General features: G+C 48.0%; 1 protein-coding gene across 6 annotated transcripts in view; it reads right to left on the reverse strand.

Moving 5' to 3' along the window:
- Positions 1-19,517, reverse strand: part of LOC140390205 (class I histocompatibility antigen, F10 alpha chain-like) — a 70,494-nt gene extending 50,977 nt beyond the window's left edge. For 5 of the 6 annotated variants that reach the window (XM_072475167.1, XM_072475164.1, XM_072475168.1 and 2 more), the window contains exons 1-2: positions 19,335-19,517; positions 4,885-5,145 (exon numbers count right to left, since the gene is read on the reverse strand). In XM_072475167.1, coding sequence (XP_072331268.1) covers positions 4,885-5,145; positions 19,335-19,386 — 313 coding nt within the window. In that variant the 5' untranslated portion in view covers positions 19,387-19,517. Of the gene's footprint in view, positions 1-4,884; positions 5,146-6,262; positions 6,422-19,334 lie in introns of those variants that run through there. The other variant, XM_072475166.1, reaches the window with a different exon arrangement.
- Between the last annotated feature and the right edge of the window lie 1,517 nt (positions 19,518-21,034).

A 21,034-nucleotide genomic window follows, 5' to 3' on the forward strand; every position in this document is an offset into this window, starting at 1 on the left:
TTTCTGATAGGTCACCCATCAACCTTCTTTTTTGGAAGAGTAAAGAGACACAGCCGATCCATCCTTTCCTGATATGTGTATAACCCACAAATTTCTAGAGATATCTTTGTAAATCTTCTCTGTACCCTCCCCAATGCCTCAGTGTTTTTTTTATTCATTTATCGGATGTCGCTGGTTAATCCAGCATTTATTGCCTGTCCCTAGTTGCCCTTCTGAAGGTGGTGGTGAGTTGCCTTCTTGAACCGCTGCAGTCCCCGAGGTATATGTACAGAGTGTCGCTATATTATTTTTATAAAGTGGCAACCAGAACAGAAAACAGTACTCTAAGTGTGCTCTAACCAGGGTTCAATAGAGATAAAGCACAACTACCCTACTTTTCTATTCAATGTATTATTGTTTCAGAAGTCAGTCAGGAGAGATGAAATCTTGGAGGGGGCAGCAAATGAAGCTTTGTGGGTCGATCTAATGAACAAAAAAGAGACAGCTACATTGCTAGATGTTTCTTTTAGACCCCCAGATAGCGGGAAATTGAGGAGCAAACATAGGCGCAATTCCCAGAGGTGTGTAAAAATAATAATTGGGTAATTATATTAGGTGATTTAAACTTTCCCAACATTAATTAGGATAGTCGCTGTGTTAAGGGCTTAGGTGAGTGGAATTCTTAAAATGTATACACGAGAACGTTTTAGCTCAACATGTAGAGGGTCCAACAAGGGACGGTGCAGTGCTGGACCTAATTGTGGGGAATGAAGCTGACAGGTGATTGGGGGGAGCATTTTGGTAAATCTATCATTTACCACAACATGGTAGAATTTAAGTTTGTTATGGATAAAGAAATGGACAAGTTGCAAAAAAAGATTTTGAATTGGGGGACAGCGAATTTTAGTACAATAAGGCAAGATCTGGCCAAGGTAGACTGGAAAGAGTTACATGTGGGGAAATCTACCAAAGAGTAGCAGGGGTGTTCAAAAAGGAAATGGGGTGGGTACAGGCACAACATGTTCCCTTTAGGGTAATAGGAAGGAGTAACAAGCCTAGAGAACCATGGATGACCAGAGACATTCAGGATATGATGAGAAGAAAAAGAGAGACTTTTAGGAAGTATCAGAGGAGCAAATCAACAGAGGCATTAGTGGAGTACAGGAAGAATAGGTTGGAGCTTAAGAAAGCAATTAGTAGAGCAAAGAGGGGATATGAGAAAACTCTGGCTGGTAAAAGTAGGTCAATTCCCAAGGAATTCTTAAGTATATCAATGGAAAGAGGATAACTAGGGAAAAAGTAGGGCCTCACCCTAAACAACAGTACGAACAACAAAATGCCAGGAAGCAACAGCCTGAGGCGCCACAGGGACACCAAAAGAGCAAGGTCAGATTCGGGATGTTATTCCCAGCCAGGCTCCAGGTAACTTACTAGGGCAAAGAACATTACTTTACTGCCCCGGCAAGGTGAATGCGTTCATATGTAAGAACGGTTTGGACAGGCAGCAAGAGAGGCAGCAGTGAGGAAGACACAGAGGAGGCAAAGGGGGAAAAAAATGGACAATTTTGAGCCGGACTGCTTTGCCTCGCTATGAACAAGGGAACCAGCTCATAGGAAAGAGGGAACAATGCACAGAGCGCAGGAGAGGGTGAAGAAGATACAATAGGGACACGAGCAGAGCGGGCGTAGGAGGGGGTCAGATGGACCCTGGGAGGGACGCCACTACACTAGCGGGAATGCTAGTGCCAGGAAGTATAAGAGAGGGGGGGGGGGCCCGTGGCACATCTCCCACCAGGGAGAGAGCGTCTAGCGATGGGGGCGGGAGGGAGACACAGCGATGTGGGGGGGGGGGGGGGCAGGAGGGTAGACAGAAGAGGGGAGGTATGGGGGAGGGCAGCAAGGGAAGCAGAAGGGGGAGCCAAAACCATGGGGGGGGGGCACGACACAATACACATTATATATGCCCCTTGTTGCAATTTACCTTGAAATGTTCCGAATTACATTTTATTTTATCAGATTGTACTCTTGTAAAGCTTCCTTTCTGTCACTTCCTTTTCAAGGTTACAGGATCCCATATTTTCACCACCGGGGGTGATGGGGTGGGGGGAGGGTGGGGTGGTGGAAAGGAGCTGGACTGGCTTCAGCAGGTTGATATCGGAAACGTGGAACAAGATGGCACTGCAAGCAGCCACTTTGGAGGGTCCCTAAACAAAGGGAACAGTGCTACAAAGGAGTACTACATGGGAGGCCTGGCCCTCCTGAACTTGCAATATTACCACAGGGCAATCACAGCGGAAAGAGAGAGGGGATGGGTAAAGGACCCAAACACGAATGGGTGAGGATGGAGGAGTCCTTATGTGCACGGACAACCCTCTGGGCCCTCGCCACGGCGGCGTTCCCATCCCCGCCAGCAAAACACTCCACAAGCCCAGTGGTGGTAGCGACCCTGAGAACTTGGAACCAGATGAGGCAACATTTTGGTCTGTCCAATATGTCCATCATGGCCCCTATCTGTGGCAACCATAGGTTTGCACCAGCCATGCTTGATGCCACCTTCAAGAGGTGGAGACAGGATGGGGGACATTGATGGTTAGGGACTTTTACACAGGTGACAGACAAGCGACCGTAGAGGAACTGACGGAGGGACTGAACCTACCAAACGGGAACGAACTCTGACATCTACAGGTCAAAAACTTTCTCCGCAAGGAGACGACTACATACCCATGGACCCCAAAAAGTACGATGCTAGAAGAGTTACTGGATGTGGACAGTCTGGGGAGGGAAAACTGTGGGGACCTGAACGGACGACTTTTAGAAAGGGCATGCTCCGCACTGGATGAAACTCAGGTAAAATGGGAGGAAGAGCTAGTGGCGGAAATAGGATGGGGACTCTGGAGCGAAGCACTGTGCAGGGTCAATTCCATCTCCTCATGTGCAAGGCTAAGCCTCATGCAGCTGAAAGTGGTGCACAGAGCACACCTGAAAATAACCCAAATGAGCAGGTCCTTTCCGGAGGTGGAGGACAAATGTGAACGGTGCCAGGGAGGCCTGGCCAACTACGCCCACATGTCCTGGGCATGCCCCAGACTTGTTGGGTTCTGGTCAATCATCTTCAAGGCAATGTACAAAGTTGTGGGGGTGAGGGTGGCAATCTTCGGGGTATCGGACCAGCCAAAACTATTTATGGGGGAGAGGGCCGACGCCCTAACCTTTGCTTCTCTAATCACACACCGGAGAATCCTCCTTGGTTGATGATCAGCAGCACCACCCAAAGCTGCAGATTGGCTGGCAGACCTATCGGATTTTGTCCACCTGGAGAAGATCAAGGTCACCATTCGAGGATCAGAGGAAGACTTCCACAAAGGGAAGGCGGTGGCGTACTGGTATTATCACTGAATGCATGGATTTGTTTATTGTCACGTGTACTGTATTTTTCTGCAAGCAGCTCAAACAGATCATTAAGTACATGAAAATAAAATAAAAATAAAATACATAATAGGGCAACACAAGGTACACAATGTAACTACATAAACACAGGCATTGGGTGAAGCATTCAGGGGTGTAGTATTAATCAGGTCAGTCCATAAGAGGGTCGTTTAGGAGTCTGGTAACAGCGGGGAAGAAGCTGTTTTTGAATCTGTTTGTGTGTGTTCTCGGACTTTTGTATCTCCTGCCCGTTGGATGAAGTTGGAAGAGTAAGCCAGGTGGGAGGGGTCTTTGATTATGCTGCCCGCTTTCCCCAGGCAGCAGGAGGCGTAAATGGAGTCAATGGATGGGAGACTCTTAACTGCCCCTCAAGGGCAATTAGGGATGGGTAATAAATGCGGGCACAGCCTGCAAGACCCACGTCCCATGAACAAATAAAAGAAAAGTGTGGAGGCCATTCACCAACATGTTCCATTTGAAGCTAGCGGCCAATAGAATGGGGGAAGGGGGTTGTTGATGCACGGGAGCCAATGGGACCACTGAGAGCAGACAGAGAAGGGAGTGGAGGGAAAAGGGAGGCGGGAAGGCTTCCGGGAAAAGGAGCGAGGGGCTAGAAAACAACCAATCAGAGGCCAGAGAGCCTAGAACAAGAGCAAGGGAAAGGAACTCCCCCCCCCCCCCCCACTCACACACCCTCCCCGCCCAGGGAAAGCCAAAAACAGGACAGGGAGAGGGGGATCCGTCACGGGGGGGGGGGGGGGGGCTCCAGGACGGCGAGGCTCGTGATCAGGGGCCACCAATCGGCGGGCATGGCCGATCTCGAAGTGGCCTATGTTTTGGGGGCCGGTCCGTGGTGTGGGTCCACCATGTTGCGCGGGGCCGCTGCAGGTCGCCGCCACGTGCATGCGCGGACCCATGGCCAGAAGTGCAGGGCCCCGTATCGGCAGCTGGAGCTGCGTGGACTACTCCGGCGCCCTGCTAGCCCCCTTCAGGTAAGTGAATCACTCTGGACTTTCTCCAAGAAAGTCCAGAGTGATTCGCGCCCGTTTTCTCGCAGGCGTGGGGACATAGCCCCATTATCAGAGAATTCCATCCCCCACCTCTGCCATAATTTGATGCCATCTGCAATTTTCAAAATTGTGCTTTTTGACTCCAAATGTCCAATCTTTAATGTAACCTGAATAGAAATTGTCCCAGCCCGATCCTTGTGGAACACCACAGGCTGGATTCTCCGCCGGCGGGATGCTCCGTTTTGCCGGCAGCCCGGGGGTTGCCCGACGGTGTGGGGTTGCCCCACAATGTCTGTGCTTAGTTTTCCCAAAGTAAAGGAGACCACACGCGAGCTGTGACAACAGGATAACAAATTGAAAAAAGTATAAATAAATCACCGTACCACCAGGAAGGATTGTTTCGGGCCTTGGATGGTGAGGAGACAGGAGGTAAAAGGGCAAATGGGAGACTCTAAATCGCTGTTCTTACCGGATGTCTGGTTTGTATTCTTCATTATCATCTTCAGATTCTCCTTTGCAATGGCACAATGTTCATTCCCTCGATTTGTGAGATATTCCCAGTACTCTGCATCAAAAGAGTCTGTCATCCACTGCTGACGTGAGACTATCTGGTGAGTACCACTTTCATAATAGGCTACTGGAACTCCATTGATCATTCCCACACCAACGTATTCGGGTAAATCAGTAGTACCAGAGGTGGCCAAGTAAATTACAGTGAAGGCATTGCTATCTGTAAAACATACAATGTGAGGGATAAGTTGATAGACATTTACAAACAGCACCACCCAATTGAAGCCCATCCACACAGTGACAGCTTTCAATAATTCCCAAAATTATATCAATGACAGAATTTTTCAGTTGGGTGATTGGGGGGAAACGGGAATAGTTGGTTGAAATTGGGTGATAGGGGAATGATTGCGGTGTTGGTTGTGGTGTTTAGTAGACTAAACCACTGAGTTAGACCAGGTATTAAACTATGCAACACCTCCTGTGTAAGTCTCAAGTCTCTGATACTGAGCTCAGTGACGGAGATATCCGCAGAGGGCTCTAGGAAATAGGAATTAGCCCATGGGAAGGTTAAACTTAAACTTCCAGGGCAAATACATTGCATGTGTATGGATTTGGAATTCTGAAGGCTCTCTCCCGCTTCCACACTTCTCTTCCAGCTTACATCAAATCTCCATCGATCCAACAATTGAAAGGTTTAAGCCAATGAATCTTCATAGTGGCAAAACCTAAGGCGACACCAGAAAATTCCATGATGGAAAAGAAAATGTTTGTGCAATCTGCTCATCCATTCTACTTAATTCTTTCAGATCAAACATAACAGGGATTCCGAAACCAACAGTCCATTAAAATCTTGTGGACAACAAAGATTTAGAGAAAAGAACATCTGTTTGACTGTAATTCTAGTAGAAGTGCAGAGAGACAACGGCAGAGAAAAAGAGAGAGAAGATAAAAAGTGACAAAGAGGCAGTGATATGGAGACGGAGCGCGACATACACAAATAGGAAAAGACACAGAGAGGGAACCAAAGACTGACAATGAGAGACAAAGACATGGAGAAACAGACATGGAGAAAAAGAGGCAGGAAGTGAGTGAGAGGGAGAGAGGGATTAGAGTGAGAGAGAGAGAAACAGACATGATACAGAGACCGGAGAGACAGAAACAAAAACAAATCCAAAGAGAAACAGACAGACATCCGGGGCTTGATCTAATGAAAAAGGTGTCATTTTGGGCGCAACTTCCTAGGTGTTCCCCGACAGCAGGGCCAGCGAGATTGCGGGCCGTATTTAACGGTACTTTAGTGCCGAAAATGAGCCCCATGAGCTTTACGCCGGTAATACCTGTCCCGTCAGCTGATTTGCCAGACTCGCGCCCAGCAGCTCCCCGCTAAGTGGAGGTGCTTTTAAATGCTCCCCCAACTCACTCCCAGCCAGCACCCGAGCATGGCACCACGCAGACCTGCTCTACGCTTCGGGGATGTCGAGCAGGCCAAGCATCTGGATGCCATGGAGGCGGGAAGGAACTCCCTGATCCCCCTAGATGGTCGGAGGACCTGACGGCAGGGCTGCCAATGCTGCCTGGGAGGCAGTAGGAGCGGCTGTCAGTTCGGGCAGTGTAACCAGGAGGGCCGCTGTATAGTGCAGGAAGAAGACCAATGGCCACCACTGGACCGCAAGGGTAAGTGAACATTGGCCTTCTGGCATCAGTCCCACCTGCCACACACCTGACCTCCAACACCTCTCCCCCCCCCCCCCCCCCCCCCTCCCCCGAGTCAGCAGCTGACACCTTGCACTCTCCCCACATCCGTGTAATGTGCACACGCCAGCACAACCCTTCCAAGCCTAGGTGCAGTGCCCACACATGCCACACTTAGCCCCCCCCCCCCCCTCCCGATGCATCAAGCACCCAGTCCAAATACCCTGCATTTGTTCCCGCAGGAAAGGTTAGACCATATTAAATGTGAAAGGGCCCAGACGGACGGCGGAGTGACACCCCTAGGAGCAATGGGCCTTGGGGATCGCGGGGTTGTCTGAAGACAGCAGTGGCCAACAGCGAGGTTGGCCTGTACCGCAGAGGTGAGAATTCACTGCCCCTGCATCCAGGATGAGCTGCCTCAAATGAGTTTTTCATGTCAGACAAAATGATCCTTCCCTCTCACTAACCACGTCTCTTCTCTCTGTAGAATCTCCTTCTGATGGAGCCCCCCCCCCCCGCCCCCCCCCCCCCCCCCACCACAACCCAAGAGAATGCTCAGAGGAGAGCCCCGAGGAGACTACCATCGAGTTGTCACAGCCGTCGTCCCCACCCTCCACCAGCGCAGACCCTTCTCGGTGCGCAACATTAGTGGATAGGCTTCTGGGGCACAACCTGGTGGGCACCACACGTGATGCACATCGGTGGAGGCAGGAACATCCAAAGGATTCAGCAGTCGGAGGTCTACTGGATCCCAGGACTCAGCGAGTCCGAATCAGGTACAGAGCCTCTGGACAAGGTTATCCCGGAGCTGAGGTAGACGCTAGGTCATGGCCATGAGATTCAGGAGGAGATGTCAACGACACTCTGGCGAGTGCATAGCCTTGTGGAGGAGTCCCAATGGCACTGGAAGCAGGAGATGGGGCCAGCAATGCATGGCAGCGAGGCCAACACTGCTAGGGTGGCGACGGCAGTGGAAAGCCTGCAGCACGATGTCAATGCACTGACGAGACACAGCAGAGCATATCCCTGTCACTGAGGAGCATCGCTGAGGCGCCAACACAATGGGGAGGCCCCAGGACTGACATGGCCAGATGATTTAGAGCCTCTGGAGTTCACTCCAGCTGCCCCTCTGTCCCACAGAGATCCCCAGGGCACAACGGGAGGAGGAAACACTGGAGGTCGCCCAGTGCCTCCCACCACAATAGTGGTTTCCACCTCACCCGAACTGACACCAGCGCGTCTCAAGGTCAGCGGGCAGAGCAAGATGGCATGGTGATGCCAATGGCACAAGTTTGTCGGCTGGGGCCCTATGGCCCCAGGACCTCGAGACGTCTGCCAACAGCATCACAGACCACAGTGCATGAGAGGCAGCAGACTGCCTCCACCCCTGATGTGCATCCTGAGGACACACCTAGAGGTTGCAGCAGAGCAGGAAGGGTACAAAGATAGAGGATGACTGAGTGGGAACTGGGGAGGGGAAGGGGGGGGCATTGACTGTAGCTAGGGACAATGGGAGTTTCAACTGTTCTCCATTAAACATCTAACACCTGTCACATCTGTGAACCCTCTGTCACATTATTATGCAGAGCGGGCCTGCCTGCACCCCCACTCAAGTTGCCCTCTGCTTTCCTCACCCCTTCCTGTTAATGGAGAATACTCCAAATGCCCCGGCAAACACAAGGCGACATGCGTGCCTGGACCTGGGGAATTCCGGCAATGGCGGAGAATCCTGCTGTCCAGGCATCTTGATGGGCTTGGCGAGCTCAACGTTTATGTAGTCAGATGCCCAGGCATACAGGGCATGCGTGATTTCACAGATGCCCTTGTGCGGCATTTAATCCCCGCTTGAAACCGATGCGTAAAAGTTCAGGGCTGCGATGACTTTCAAGGCCACCGGGAGCAAGCGCCCTCCTCCTCCTCCACGGGGTACCACGTCCGTAAGGACATTGCACAGGTGCCACACTAACCACTTCACCAACGAAGAAAAGGCACCACGCCATACACACACAAGTACCTTTCCGCAACAGAATATTGGTACAGATACAAAACTATGACAGTTCATTTGTACAAAGAAAACCAAACACACTGGGCGGGATTTTCCATTGCCTGACACCGAAATCGGGAACCACAATCAGGCGGAGAATAGATCACAGCTCCAGGGTCCCAGGTTCAATTCCGGCTTGGGTCACTGACTGTGCGGAGTCTGCACTTCCTCCCCGTGTGTGCGTGGATTTCCTCCGGGTGCTCCGGTTTCCTCCCACAGTCCAAAGATGTGCAGGTTAGGTGGATTGGCCATGATAAATTGCCCTTGGTGTCCAAAATTGCCCTTAGTGTTGGGTGGGGTTACTGGGTTATGGGGATAGGGTGGAGATGGGGGCCTGGGTAGGGTGCTCTTTCCAAGAGCCGGTGCAGACTCGATGGGCCGAATGGTCTCCTTCTGCACTGTAAATTCTATGAAAATCGTGGCAGGCGCCGGTTTGTCGCTGGGTTACGATGCTCCGCCCCTCCAAATCAGCATCATTGCGTCACGCGCCGCACGTAGCTGCAACAGCGTTTTCATCTCATTATCGGACCCACCCTCGATGCTCCGCCTCCGATGGGTTGAGTTCCCGACGGCACGGTCCACCTGTGGTCTCAACCGTCATAGCCTGACAGGGCGGCTACGGAAAGAGGGAGAGGGCGTACAGTGCCAAGCACCGCTATACTTCGGCGACAGTCGTGCAGCTGGTGGGGGCTTCTGTCAGGGCTGGGGGGAGTAGTGGGGGATGGCAGGAGGTGGGCTGTGGAGTCAGGATGGATGGGTACGTAGTCCAGCACAACTGGTGCCATCTTTTCAGGTGCGATCGGTGCATGTGTGGGGGATGTAAGTGTACGTGTGGCTGCAGCTTGTCAGCCCTGCGCATGCCCATCATGGACACGGCAATTCCACCACCATTTTTTGATTGTTCTGCGGGTGTTTCACGCGCTGCCAGTGCTAGCCCTGCACTGGTCGTGGAATCACAGAATTTACAGTGCAGAAGGATGCCATTCGGCTCATTGAGACTGCTTGGAAAGAGCACCCCACTCAAGCCCACACCTCCACCCTATCCCCGTAACCCAGCAACCCACCTCACCTTTTTTGGACACTAAGGGCAATTTAGCATGGCCAATCCACCTAACCTGCATATCTTTGGACTGAGGGAGGAAACCGGAGCACCCGGAGGAAACCCACGCACACACTGGGAGAACGTGCAGACTCCGCACAGACAGTGACCCAAGCCGGGAATCGAACCTGGGACTCGGGAGCTGTGAAGCAACTGTGATGACCACTATGCTACCGTGCTGCCCAGTGTGGGTGTGGCGCCGATTTTTCCATCGTGGAACTACACGGATCCTCCGTTGGCATCAACAGGAATGGAGAATCCAGTCCACTGCATTAGCGCTCGCAGGTCCTCTACAAAATGGAGGATCCTTGCTGTGCGGTTGTTTTATATATCATTCTCTGTCCATGACCGTCCATTGTACAGGCCTTCCGATATCGCCCAACATAATCGGAACCAAATCCCAGTATTCACATGCTCTACTGGCGTTCAAGGTGGAGCAAAACAGCCTTGAAATCCCGCATGTTTGACTCGTGGCAATGTGCTAGTTGACAGGCAGCATTCATTGTAGTCACAATAAAATCACCAGCAATTTGAAAAGGCATTTCTTCAACACCTTCATCAAGTTGATAATTCAGATCAATCCGCCTCGCTCTCTCCCTCCTGCAGCTCCCAGCAATAGACTCATGTGAGAGTACCTGTAAGAAATGGGAGTTTACTACTGCAGTGATGTCAGAGAGTGGGTGGATCTGGGCTGTCTGTCAGCTTTTTGCTTTCGTTTTAGGCTATTTGCTGCAGGGAGTGTTTTAGTTTCGTTTTCAGAGCTGGATAGCTGCAGTCACAGCCAGCAGGAGTATGAGTCTCTCTGTAATCTAAAAACTGTAAATCGATCCTTTGGTGATTTAAAACTAATAACTGCTGTCAGTAGTGACTTTAACCTGATGTGCTTCTGTTAAAAGTTCTTTTTTAAGTCTTATGGATGTTAAAAGGACAGCTTAAGGATTATTTAGTGTTGTATTCTTTGGGGGTTGTATTTGAATTGATGGTTGCTAAGATGTTCACTGTATGTTTTAAAAAGGTTAAATAAATATTGTTTTGCTTTAAAAAATACTTTTCCATTTCTGCTGTACCACACCTGTAGAGTGGGCCGTGTGCTTCCCATACCACAATCTATTAAAAGTTGTGGGTCAGTTGAACTCCATGACACACTTTGGGGTTCTCTAATCCCTGGCCCATAACAATTTGGGGGCTCGCCCGGGATAAAAGTCTACCTATTGGATTGCCTTCGTGAACGGGGCATGACGGTAGCATGGTGGTTAGCATAATTGCTTCACAGCTCCAGGGTCCCAGGTTTGATTCCCAGCTTGGGTCACTGTCTGTGCGGAGTCTGCACGTTCTCCCCGTGTGTGCGTGGGTTTCCTCCGGGTGTTCCGGTTTCCTCCCACAGTCCAAAGATGTGCAGGTTAGGTGGATTGGCCATGCTAAATTGCCCTTAGTGTCTAAAAGTGCCCTTAGAGTTGGGTGGTGTTACTGGGTTATGGGGGTAGGGTGGAGGTCTGGGCTTGGGTAGGGTGCTCTTTCCAAGAGCCGGTGCAGACTCGATGGGCCGAATGGCCTCCTTCTGCACTGTAAATTCTATAATTCTGTGAACTTAAAGACAGTGAAGGGTGAGCATTTGTGGTTGCTTTTCAGGTGTGGTATTCTAGTTTAAGTAGGGAGTGTGTTGTGGACAATGGCGCTTTCAGAGGCTCAAGTTTTTGGGGGTGGAGACGGTCACACGCAATACCTCACGGACAGAGACTAAAAGCAGATGGTTAGATTTGGCAAAAACATTGCAGTTAACATTACCTGACATGCGAAAAGGTGAGGTACATATGGCCGTGGCTAAGCATTTAAAGCTGCCTGAGATACAGTTTGACTCATTGGAAATTGCAAGGATTCAGTTGCAGATTAAGCAATTTGAACTTGAAAAAGAATTAAGCAGCTTGAATACGATAGAGAGGAAAGAGAAAAATAGATAGAGAGTAAAAAGAGAGAGAAAGAGATAGAGAGGAAAAGTAAAGGAGAGAGAAGAAAGGAGAAAAGAAAGAATGGCCCTAGCGGAACAAAAAGAAAGAGCTGGTTTAGCACACTGGGCTAAATCGCTGGCTTTTAAAGCAGACCAAGGCAGGCCAGCAGCACGGTTCAATTCCCGTACCAGTCTCCCCGAACAGGCGCCGGAATGTGGCAACTAGGGGCTTTTCACAGTAACTTCATTGAAGCCTACTTGTGACAAGCGATTTTCATTTAATTTCATTTTTCAGAAAGGAAGATACAGATTAGGGAAAAAGATAAAGAGAGCGAGTTTGAACTTCAGAAAATGGCCATGAAACATGACAGTCAGTTAAAATTGGCAGACGTAAAGAGAAACGTACAGTTGGATGATGGTGATGAGGATAGTGAGAAAGACCATCAAAGTCGAAGGCGTGGTGAGGATCTATTTAATTATGTCCAAGTATTGCCAAGGTTTGAAGAGAAGGAGGTAGAAGCCTTTTTCATTTCATTTGAGAAGGTAGCTAAACAAATGAAATGGCCTCAGGACATGTGGGTATTACTGATTCAAACAAAGATGGTAGGTAGGGTGAGTGAAGTGTTTGCATCACTACCGGAAGAGGTATCTGGGACGTATGAGGAGGTGAAAAAATCCATCTTGGGTGCATATGAACTAGTGCCTGAAGCCTACAGACAATGGTTTAGAAATTTAAGGAAAAAATTTGGTCAAACATACACGGAGTTTGAAAGGCTCAAACAGAGTAATTTGGATAAGGAAAATAGACCAAACATATGAAGCTCTCAGAGAAATTATACTTTTGGAGGAGTTTAACAATTCAATTCCTGATGTAGTGAGAACTCATGTGAAAGAGCAGAGGGTTAAAACTGCGAGATTAGCAGCAGAAATGGCAGATAATTATGAATTAGTTCATAAATTTAAAGCTTGGTTTCCGACATCAGTTTCAGCCTATGAGGGATAGAAACTGGGGACATGAGAAATACTCAAGTGGTAAAGGTAAAGGTGATCTAATGGGAGATAATCAGGAGAGTGTACCTCAGACTAAAAAAGAAATTCAGGATGGTGGAAAAGAAATGAAAAGTTTCAAATGTTTTCACTGTAATAAACTAGGCCATGTAAAGTCACAGTGTTGGTGGTTGAAGAAAAGCACTGGGAAGGCTGATGTGGTAAAACAGGATAAGACAGTGGGGTTTGTTAAAGTGGTAAAGGAAAGCCCAAGTGAAGCGATGGAGGTGCAAAAGATTGTACAGCCTGATCAAGGGGTGCCAGATCCCTTTAAAGAATTTACAGGTGTGGGTAAATTTTACTCATGTGTATCAGGAGGAGCAAGTAAAGAAGTCACAATTTTATGAGATACGGGAGCTATTCAATCTTTAATGGTAAGAGATGAGGAGTTATGTAGTTTGGGAAGAATGTTGCCAGAAAAGGATGTAATATGTGGAATTCAGGGTGAGAGTAGTATTCCATTATATAAGGTAAGGTTGGAAAGTCCAGTGAAGAGTGGTGAAGTGGTCGTAGGAGTAAAAGAGAAACTATCTTGTCCAGGAATACAGTTTATCTTGGGTACTGACATAACTGGATCACAGTGAGTGATGCCTCCTGTGGTTGATAAGCTAGTGGAAAATCAGACAACTGAAGTGTTGAAGGACGAATATCCTGGGATCTTTCCGGATTGTGTAGTAACAAGGTCGCAAAGTCACAGGTTAAGACAAGAGGAGAAATCAAAGAGTGAAGATGAAGTTGAAGTGCAATTATCATTTTTGATCAGATGGCTGAAAAAGAACAAGAACAGGTGGAGGATGAGGCGGATATTTTTAGTTCAGGAAACAGAAAGACATAGAAATAAAACGGATGTATCAGAAAGCATATACGGAAGAGGAATCTGAGTGAATACCAGAGTGTTATTACCGTAAAAGTGATGCCTTGATGAGAAAATGGAGACCTTTACATATGCAGGCGGATTAAAAGTGGGCAGAAGTTCATCAAGCAGTATTGCCGGTAGGGTATAGAAAGGAGGTGTTGGGAGTTGCACATGAGGTACCAGTGGGAGGTCATTTGGGAATAGGGAAAACTCAAGCTAAAATCCAGAAACATTTTTATCAGCCTGGATTACATAAGGATGTAGTTACATTTTGTCAATCATGTCACACATGTCAAGTGATAGGGAAACCTCAAGCAGTGATAAAACCAGCACCCTTAATACACATTCCAGCATTTGAGGAACCGTTTACAAGGGTCCTAATTGATTGCAATTAGGACCGCATCCTAAAATAAAAAGTGGGAATCAATATCTTTTGACTATAATGGATGTGTCTACTTGGTTTCCAGAAGCCATTCCAGTACGTAATATTACAGCTAAAACGATTGTGGAGGAGATACTTAAATTCCTTACTAGATATGGACTACCCACAGAAATACAATTGGATCAAGGATCAAATGTTACCTCAAGGTTATTCAAAGAAGTTATGGATAGCTTAGGAATAAAACAATTTAAATCAACTACGTGCCATCCAGAATCGCAGGGAGCGTTAGAAAGGTGGCATCAGACATTAAAGACAGGGCTTATTGTCCCGATTATCCAGAGGATTGGGATAAAGGAATTCCATTCGTACTGTTTGCAATTAGGGATGCCCCCAATGAGTCAACCAAATTTAGTCCTTTTGAACTAATTTGTGGTCATGAGATAAGAGTACCACTTAAATTGATTAAGGAAAAATTGGTGAGTGAGAAATCGGAAATTACATTATTGGATTACGTGTCAAATTTTAGGGAACAATTAAATACAGCAGGTGAATTGGCTGGACAACATTTAAAAGTTGCAGAAAATGTGATGAAACGGGTAGCAGACAAGAAATCCAAAGTTCGTAGTTTTGCCAGTGGAGATAGAGTTTTAGTGTTGTTACCTGTGGTAGGTGAGCCTTTGAAAGCAAGGTTTTGAAGACCTTATCAGATTGAAAGGAAATTAAGTGAGGTGAATTATGTGGTAAATAGAAGGAAGACTCACTGAGTGTGTCATGTGAATATGCTTAAAAGGTACTTGAAAGGGAAGGAGAGATAAAGGAGGAGGTTTTAATGATTCTAACTCAAAGTGACAAACCAAATTCAGATGACTGTGAATTTGACATACCTCAAATTAAATTGTAAAACAAGGATGTTCTTAAAATTGGGATAAATCGTTGAGTTACCTTCCAGAGGAAAAACGGACTGACCTGAAAGAGTTATTGATATCACGTGGGCAAGTTTGTAGAAAGAAATTGGGAAGTACCAAAATGGCTATACATGATGTAGATGTGGGAAATGCTGTTCCAATCAAACAGCGTCCATATCGACTTAACCCTTTAAAATTAGCACAGGTTAACAAAGAGATTGAAAGTATGCTTAAAAATGGCATAATTGAAGTGGGTTGCAGCCAATGGAGCTCACCCATAGTGATGGTCCCTAAACCAGACGGTACCCAACAGTTGTGTGTGGAGTATAGAAAGGTTAATGCAGTTACAAGAACGGACTCTTATCCTATCCCACGTTTGGAGGATTGCATTGGGAAAGTGGGACAATCAGCTTTTATTTCCAAATTGGATTTACTTCAAGGTTACAGGCAGGTACCTTTATCCGAATGGGCGAAGGAGATTTCAGCTTTTGTGAATCCAGATGGTATATACCAATTCAAAGTTACGCCATTTGGCATGAAAAACACCCCAGCCACATTTCAACGGTTAACTAACAAAGTTGTTTCAGGATTACCCAATTGTGCGGGACACATCGACGATCTGTAATTTTCAGCCAGACATGGAAAGAACATTTAAAACATCTGATGGAGTTATTCAATCGACTTCAGGAGGCGGGTTTGGTGATAAACCTAGCCAAAAGTGAATTTGGAAAAGCCCAAGTCGCTTTCCTTGGCCATACAATCTGACAGGGTCGAATGGTCACACGGGATGTGAAACCAGCAGTTATTGAGGAGTTTTTGATACCCTCAAGACGAAGGGAAATAGTGTGATTTCTTGGCATGAATGGATTTGATTCAACATTTGTGAAAAGTTTTGTAGCGTGGTTGCTCCATTGCTGAAGAAACGTCAAAAATTTCAGTGGACAGCGGACTTTCAACATGCATTTGACGGCCTGAGAGCTGTGATAACCAATGCTCATGTGTTGGAGAATTACAAGGGACTCTGTGATCAGATTGAACTAAAGTATGTGACTTTAAAGAGCAATGCCGAGGCGCAGAGAAATGGATGGATCGTGCAGAGACCTTCTTGTTAAAAGAGACTGTCAATCGAGAAGGATTTCAGTTGGAGGAAGAAGAACAAAAATGGACTATATTATTATATCTGTTTGCGTGTGTTGTTTTTTGAAACAAAAAAGTATATTTACTGTGTGTATTTCTTAAAGGATGGTGAAAAATCTTGAAGTTGATGGTTCATTTTTTTTTCTTGGGGGGAGGTGTCATGTGAGAGTACCTTTAAGAAATATGTGTTTACTACTGCAGTGATGTCAGAAAGTGGGTGGAGATGGGCTGTCTGTCAGCTTTTTACTTTTGTTTTAGGCTGTTTGTTGCAGTGTGTTTTTGTTTCGTTTTCAGAGCTGGATAGCTGCAGTCACAGCCAGAAAGGGCATTAGTCGCTCTCTCTGAAATCTTAAAAACTGTAAATCGATCCTTTGGTGATTTAAAACTAATAACTGCTCTCAGTAGTGACTTTAACCTGATGTGCTTCTGTTAAAAGTTATTTTTTAAATATTATGGATGTTAAAAGGACAGCTTAAGGATTACTTAGTGTTGTATTCTTTGGGGGTTGTGTTTGAATTGATGGTTGCTAAGATGTTCACTGTACGTTTTAGAAAGGTTAACTTGAGTTCATAGAATAAACATTGTTTTGCTTTAAAAAATACTTTTCCATTTCTGCTGTACCACACATGTCGAGTGGGCCGGTTGCTCCCCATACCACAATCTGTTAAACGTTGTGGGTCAGGTGAACTCCATGATACACTTTGGGGTTCTCTAATTCCTGGCCCATAACAACTCCCCAGCAGTGGAAAAATTGTACCGACCCAGAGCAGACCAGAAGAGAGAAAGAGCTCCCCTTTCCTTTCTCCAGCCCAGGCAGCAGGTCATCTTACCATCATCCCTTTCCTTACTCCAGGTTGCAAAAGCAAAGAGGTGGCAGCTAACAAACACACAGCCGCCAGGCAGCTACAAGCAGCAACAAGTAGCAAACACCTCTCATTCGAATCAATCTACCTCTCTCTCTCTCTCCCTCTTGCAACTTCCAGCAGTTGACTCCTCAGCAGTGGAAAGTCGCATCAACCCAGAGCATGCCAGAAGTGAGAAAGAACTCCCCTGAGTCATATTTTATTTGCAAAGATTTGAAAAATCAACTATATAACAGTCCACATATCACACTGACCATTAAGCAACAAGGAAACCTCACTGTTCCATATTGGTACCAATACAAAGCCACATCTGCTCATTTTCACAAAAAACAACCAAACACACGGCATCACCCTTTGCAGGTTCCTCAAAAGAAATGGAGGACAAGCCTGAGAATGTGTTATCATGTCCAGAACTTTGTTGTAGAAACGATCTGTTCAGCAATTCATTACTCGTTGCTTGTTCCACGTATCCATTCTCTATCCATGAGCCGCAGCTTTACACACGGCTCCTCACACGGCCCAATCTCATTGGAACCAAATCTTGGTATCCACATATTTCACTGGCACTCGAGGTGCAGTTGAACATCATCGATTTCCAGTGCATTTGATCCACAGTGGCATGCTAGTTACATGCAGCACTCACACCAGAAACAAAAGCATCAGCAATCTATGAAAGCATTTCTTCAACAGCTTCATTACGTTGTTCATTTGGATCAATGTCACACACCAGGCCCTGCAGCATCCTCTTGCCTCAAACCTGAGTTCTTTCTGGACTCATATGTCCCCCTGAGTCCGATGTTCCAGAAAAGATTGTCCTTCTTTCAGGCTACAGAGTAAGAAGGAATCTGTAGCAGCAGCCTCCAGTCATTTGCAGCTACATGCAGCAGCAAGAAGAAAACACAACATGCAACTGAGAAGTGCTCACATGACTAACAATGCTAATTCCTTATTAGCAATAACCTTAAGTTATGCTGCTAGAGACTGCTCACAGAGAGTTAAAATGTCTTTCACCATCTAACCAAGAACAGGCTCTGTCCTGGGAGTGTTCGGTCGAACAGACAGGCAGCAACTGTTGCTCCTGTTATGGATAATGCACAATATTAGAGGATGGCTTGTCGGCCCCGCAGACGCTAAGGTCCTCGTCCCCAACAACCACCCCCCCCCCCAGTCTGGGGGCGACCCCCGACATGACATCCAGTCCCCCGACCAGGCCCATCCCCCCCCTGGGGGGTCCCCTCCCAGCACTGGGTCAGCAGCACCAGTGGTCTTGGGCTGCATGCCCTCAAATAAAAATGGGTACTCACCTTCTCAGCCATTGTGTCGCCTTCACGTTTTTAAAAAGGAATACTGAAGGACACCCGTGTGACCTCTCGTCGGAGGGACGATTAGATCCTGGAAAGCCAATAGATTGGACACCAACCCGTGAATGAGATGGAGATTGCTGTTAATTGGGATCAATGATTTTTTTTGTTACATTTGGGCGGGATCTGGAAGCCACCCCCAGGAGCAGGTCGAGAGATAGCAGACCGATTTGCACCTGACGTAGATCCCGATTTTGGCCTCCTGCTATCTAACCGGCACATCCAGATCCGTGCCCACAGAGAGAGAGAGACAGAGTCACAGTGCGTCCAAAACTTTCCAGTGGCTGCCCTCGGCAATAGCCTCCAACCGCATGGCCAGAGGCTTCAGCAGTCGATAGGGGTCATGGGTGGTCGGTGGATCAGATGGGCCGGGACAAGGGTTGCCCTCGGAACTGGTACATATGATCCCGGAGTTGGCATTGTGGTGCTGCGCGCAGTTGTCCTTGGTTGCCCCCACCCAGCGCCTCCCCCCACCCCCCCCCTCCAATTGTGGCCCACTTCTGCGAAGGGTTCCCCAATCCCCAGCCAGGGGCTCAAACTCCATGCCGAGCACAGAGCAGCAGGCCTAGTGCCCCCAGGCTCATTGCCTGTGAGCAAACAATGTCTACTCACCTCCTCGACTCCCCACAGAAGCCTTTCTGGCAGGTTCATGTTTTTCAAAAGGCACCAGTGAGCCCTTTCTGGGGAGGCCGCTGAATGATGGGAGGCTGTTGGTTATGGGGTGGCTCTCATTAATTGTATGGAAATTGGGCTTAAATGGTGATAATTGGTTTCTCGCCACGCAACGGCGAGATCCCGATTTTGCCTACCGGAGCGGGCCGGTTGCATCACAAGCTGTTCAGCACCTGGCGCTGTCCTCCTTTTCGGCCTCTCCCGCTATTCACCAGCCTCATTTCGCTCGGGCGAGAGCGCAACGAGGCCGGAGAATCGCGAGCACTGTCAGTATAATATTGCGACATACATCCCCGACAGACATTGACGCTCCCACTTCCAGTACAAGCCACAGGAATTTACAGCAGAATTGTGTGTGTGCGAGAGAGAGAGAGGGAGAGAGTGAAAAGCTGAATTCTGTACTTACCGGGAGAGACCCAGGAAAAACACAGGGAGATGGAGAAAAGAATCAGGAACATTCTGAGAATCCACTGTCCCTGTTCCAATCAGTGACTGGGAATCAAAATCTCCGAGGAGGGAAACAAAAACCAGCTCTATTGAGATTCTTCTTCTGAAACTTAGAATGTGATCTTTCCTGAACTGCGGTCACTTCCTGAATTGAAAGTACAGAGTCAGATGATCAATCATTGCCTAGTCTCAGAAAAATAACCAGTTAAACCGTTGCCAGCCGTGACAGCTACCAGGAAGTTCAAACTCAGTTCAGGCTGGGGATACACAAATTAGACCATGTTGCAGAGTTCTTTTGCTTAATGTGCATTGGCTGCTAGTCCATTCGAGATGGTGAGCAACATGACCAAACACTGCAAAATTCAACCCTCAGGGTGAGATTGAGGTTTCATCCAGCAGCTCGAGAATAAATGACGAGGCACTAGGATCCTGGGTCATACCATAACTAGTTACTGTTAGACACCCCCGTTAATATAGTGACCATCACACAGAGAGGTCACAGAGAAACTCGCTGAGCAGGAGGAGAGTGAGGGGAGGGAGTGAAACTAACAGGAGAGTGAGTATAGGGAGTGGAATTAATAGAAGTGAGAGTAGGGAGTGACACGAACAGGAGGAGAGTGAGAGGAGGGAGTGACACTAACAGGAGGAGTGAGGGGAGGGAGTGACACTAACAGGAGGAGAGTGAGGGGAGGGAGTGACACGAACATGAGGAGAGTGAGAGGAGGGAGTGACATGAACTTGAGGTGAGTGAGAGGAGGGAGTGACACTAACAGGAGGAGCGTGAGGGGAGGGCGTGACTGATGTTCGATCAATAACTCCAGAAGCGAGATTGGAGACAATTGAAGGTTTTATTACACTAGACGTTTCCCCCAGTAGCGTGGGTACAGAAGGCAGCTGCTGGGGAGACACGGGCTCTTATACTCTGCCTTACTGGGCGGAACCAGCAGGCAGGCTTAACCAATGAAAACAGTACCTCCTACACCAATGGTCTTACAGCATTACAGGGTACCGTAATACCTCTATAATACCAACTACCACATTCACCCCCTGTTGAAAAGAGTCCGGCCGGGGTGGTGGCCTCGCATTACACAGTGGTAGAGGTTAAGGTTATGGAGGTACCCGGTATACATCAGTACAGTGGTTTTGCCTTGTTACATCTCAACTATTTATAAAATTTATTTACAGTTCAGAATTAAGCAATTAGTCGATCGGGGGCCCTGGTCGTCCTCTGCGATCGTCATAGCTTCGGTGGTGATACAGGCGCCGTTTCGGGCATCTGTGGCTCTGGGAGCGTGGCTTCGGCTTCTTCATCACCCCGAGACGGGACCGGTAGGAGGACCGATCCACCTAGGAAGGAGGTGGCTGTGGGGTGCGCCGGTGGTAGAGTGGGATTGGTGGTGGGGGTGTGTGTGGGGATCCAGCGGGTGCCAGGTCCCGTAGGGAGACCGTATCCTGTTGGCCGTCGGGGTACGCCACGTAGGCGGACTGAGGGTTAGCGTGGAGGAGATGGACCCTCTCGACCAATGGGTCCGACTTGTGCGCCCACATGTGTTTGTGGAGCAGGATGGATCCAGGAGCTGCTAGCCAGGTTGGGAGCGAGGTCCCAGAGGAGGACTTCCTAGGAAAGACAAGGAGACGTTCGTGAGGTGTTTGGTTGGT

This window comes from Scyliorhinus torazame, chromosome 14 (assembly GCF_047496885.1).
Source record: "Scyliorhinus torazame isolate Kashiwa2021f chromosome 14, sScyTor2.1, whole genome shotgun sequence".
Classification (NCBI taxonomy): domain Eukaryota; kingdom Metazoa; phylum Chordata; class Chondrichthyes; order Carcharhiniformes; family Scyliorhinidae; genus Scyliorhinus; species Scyliorhinus torazame.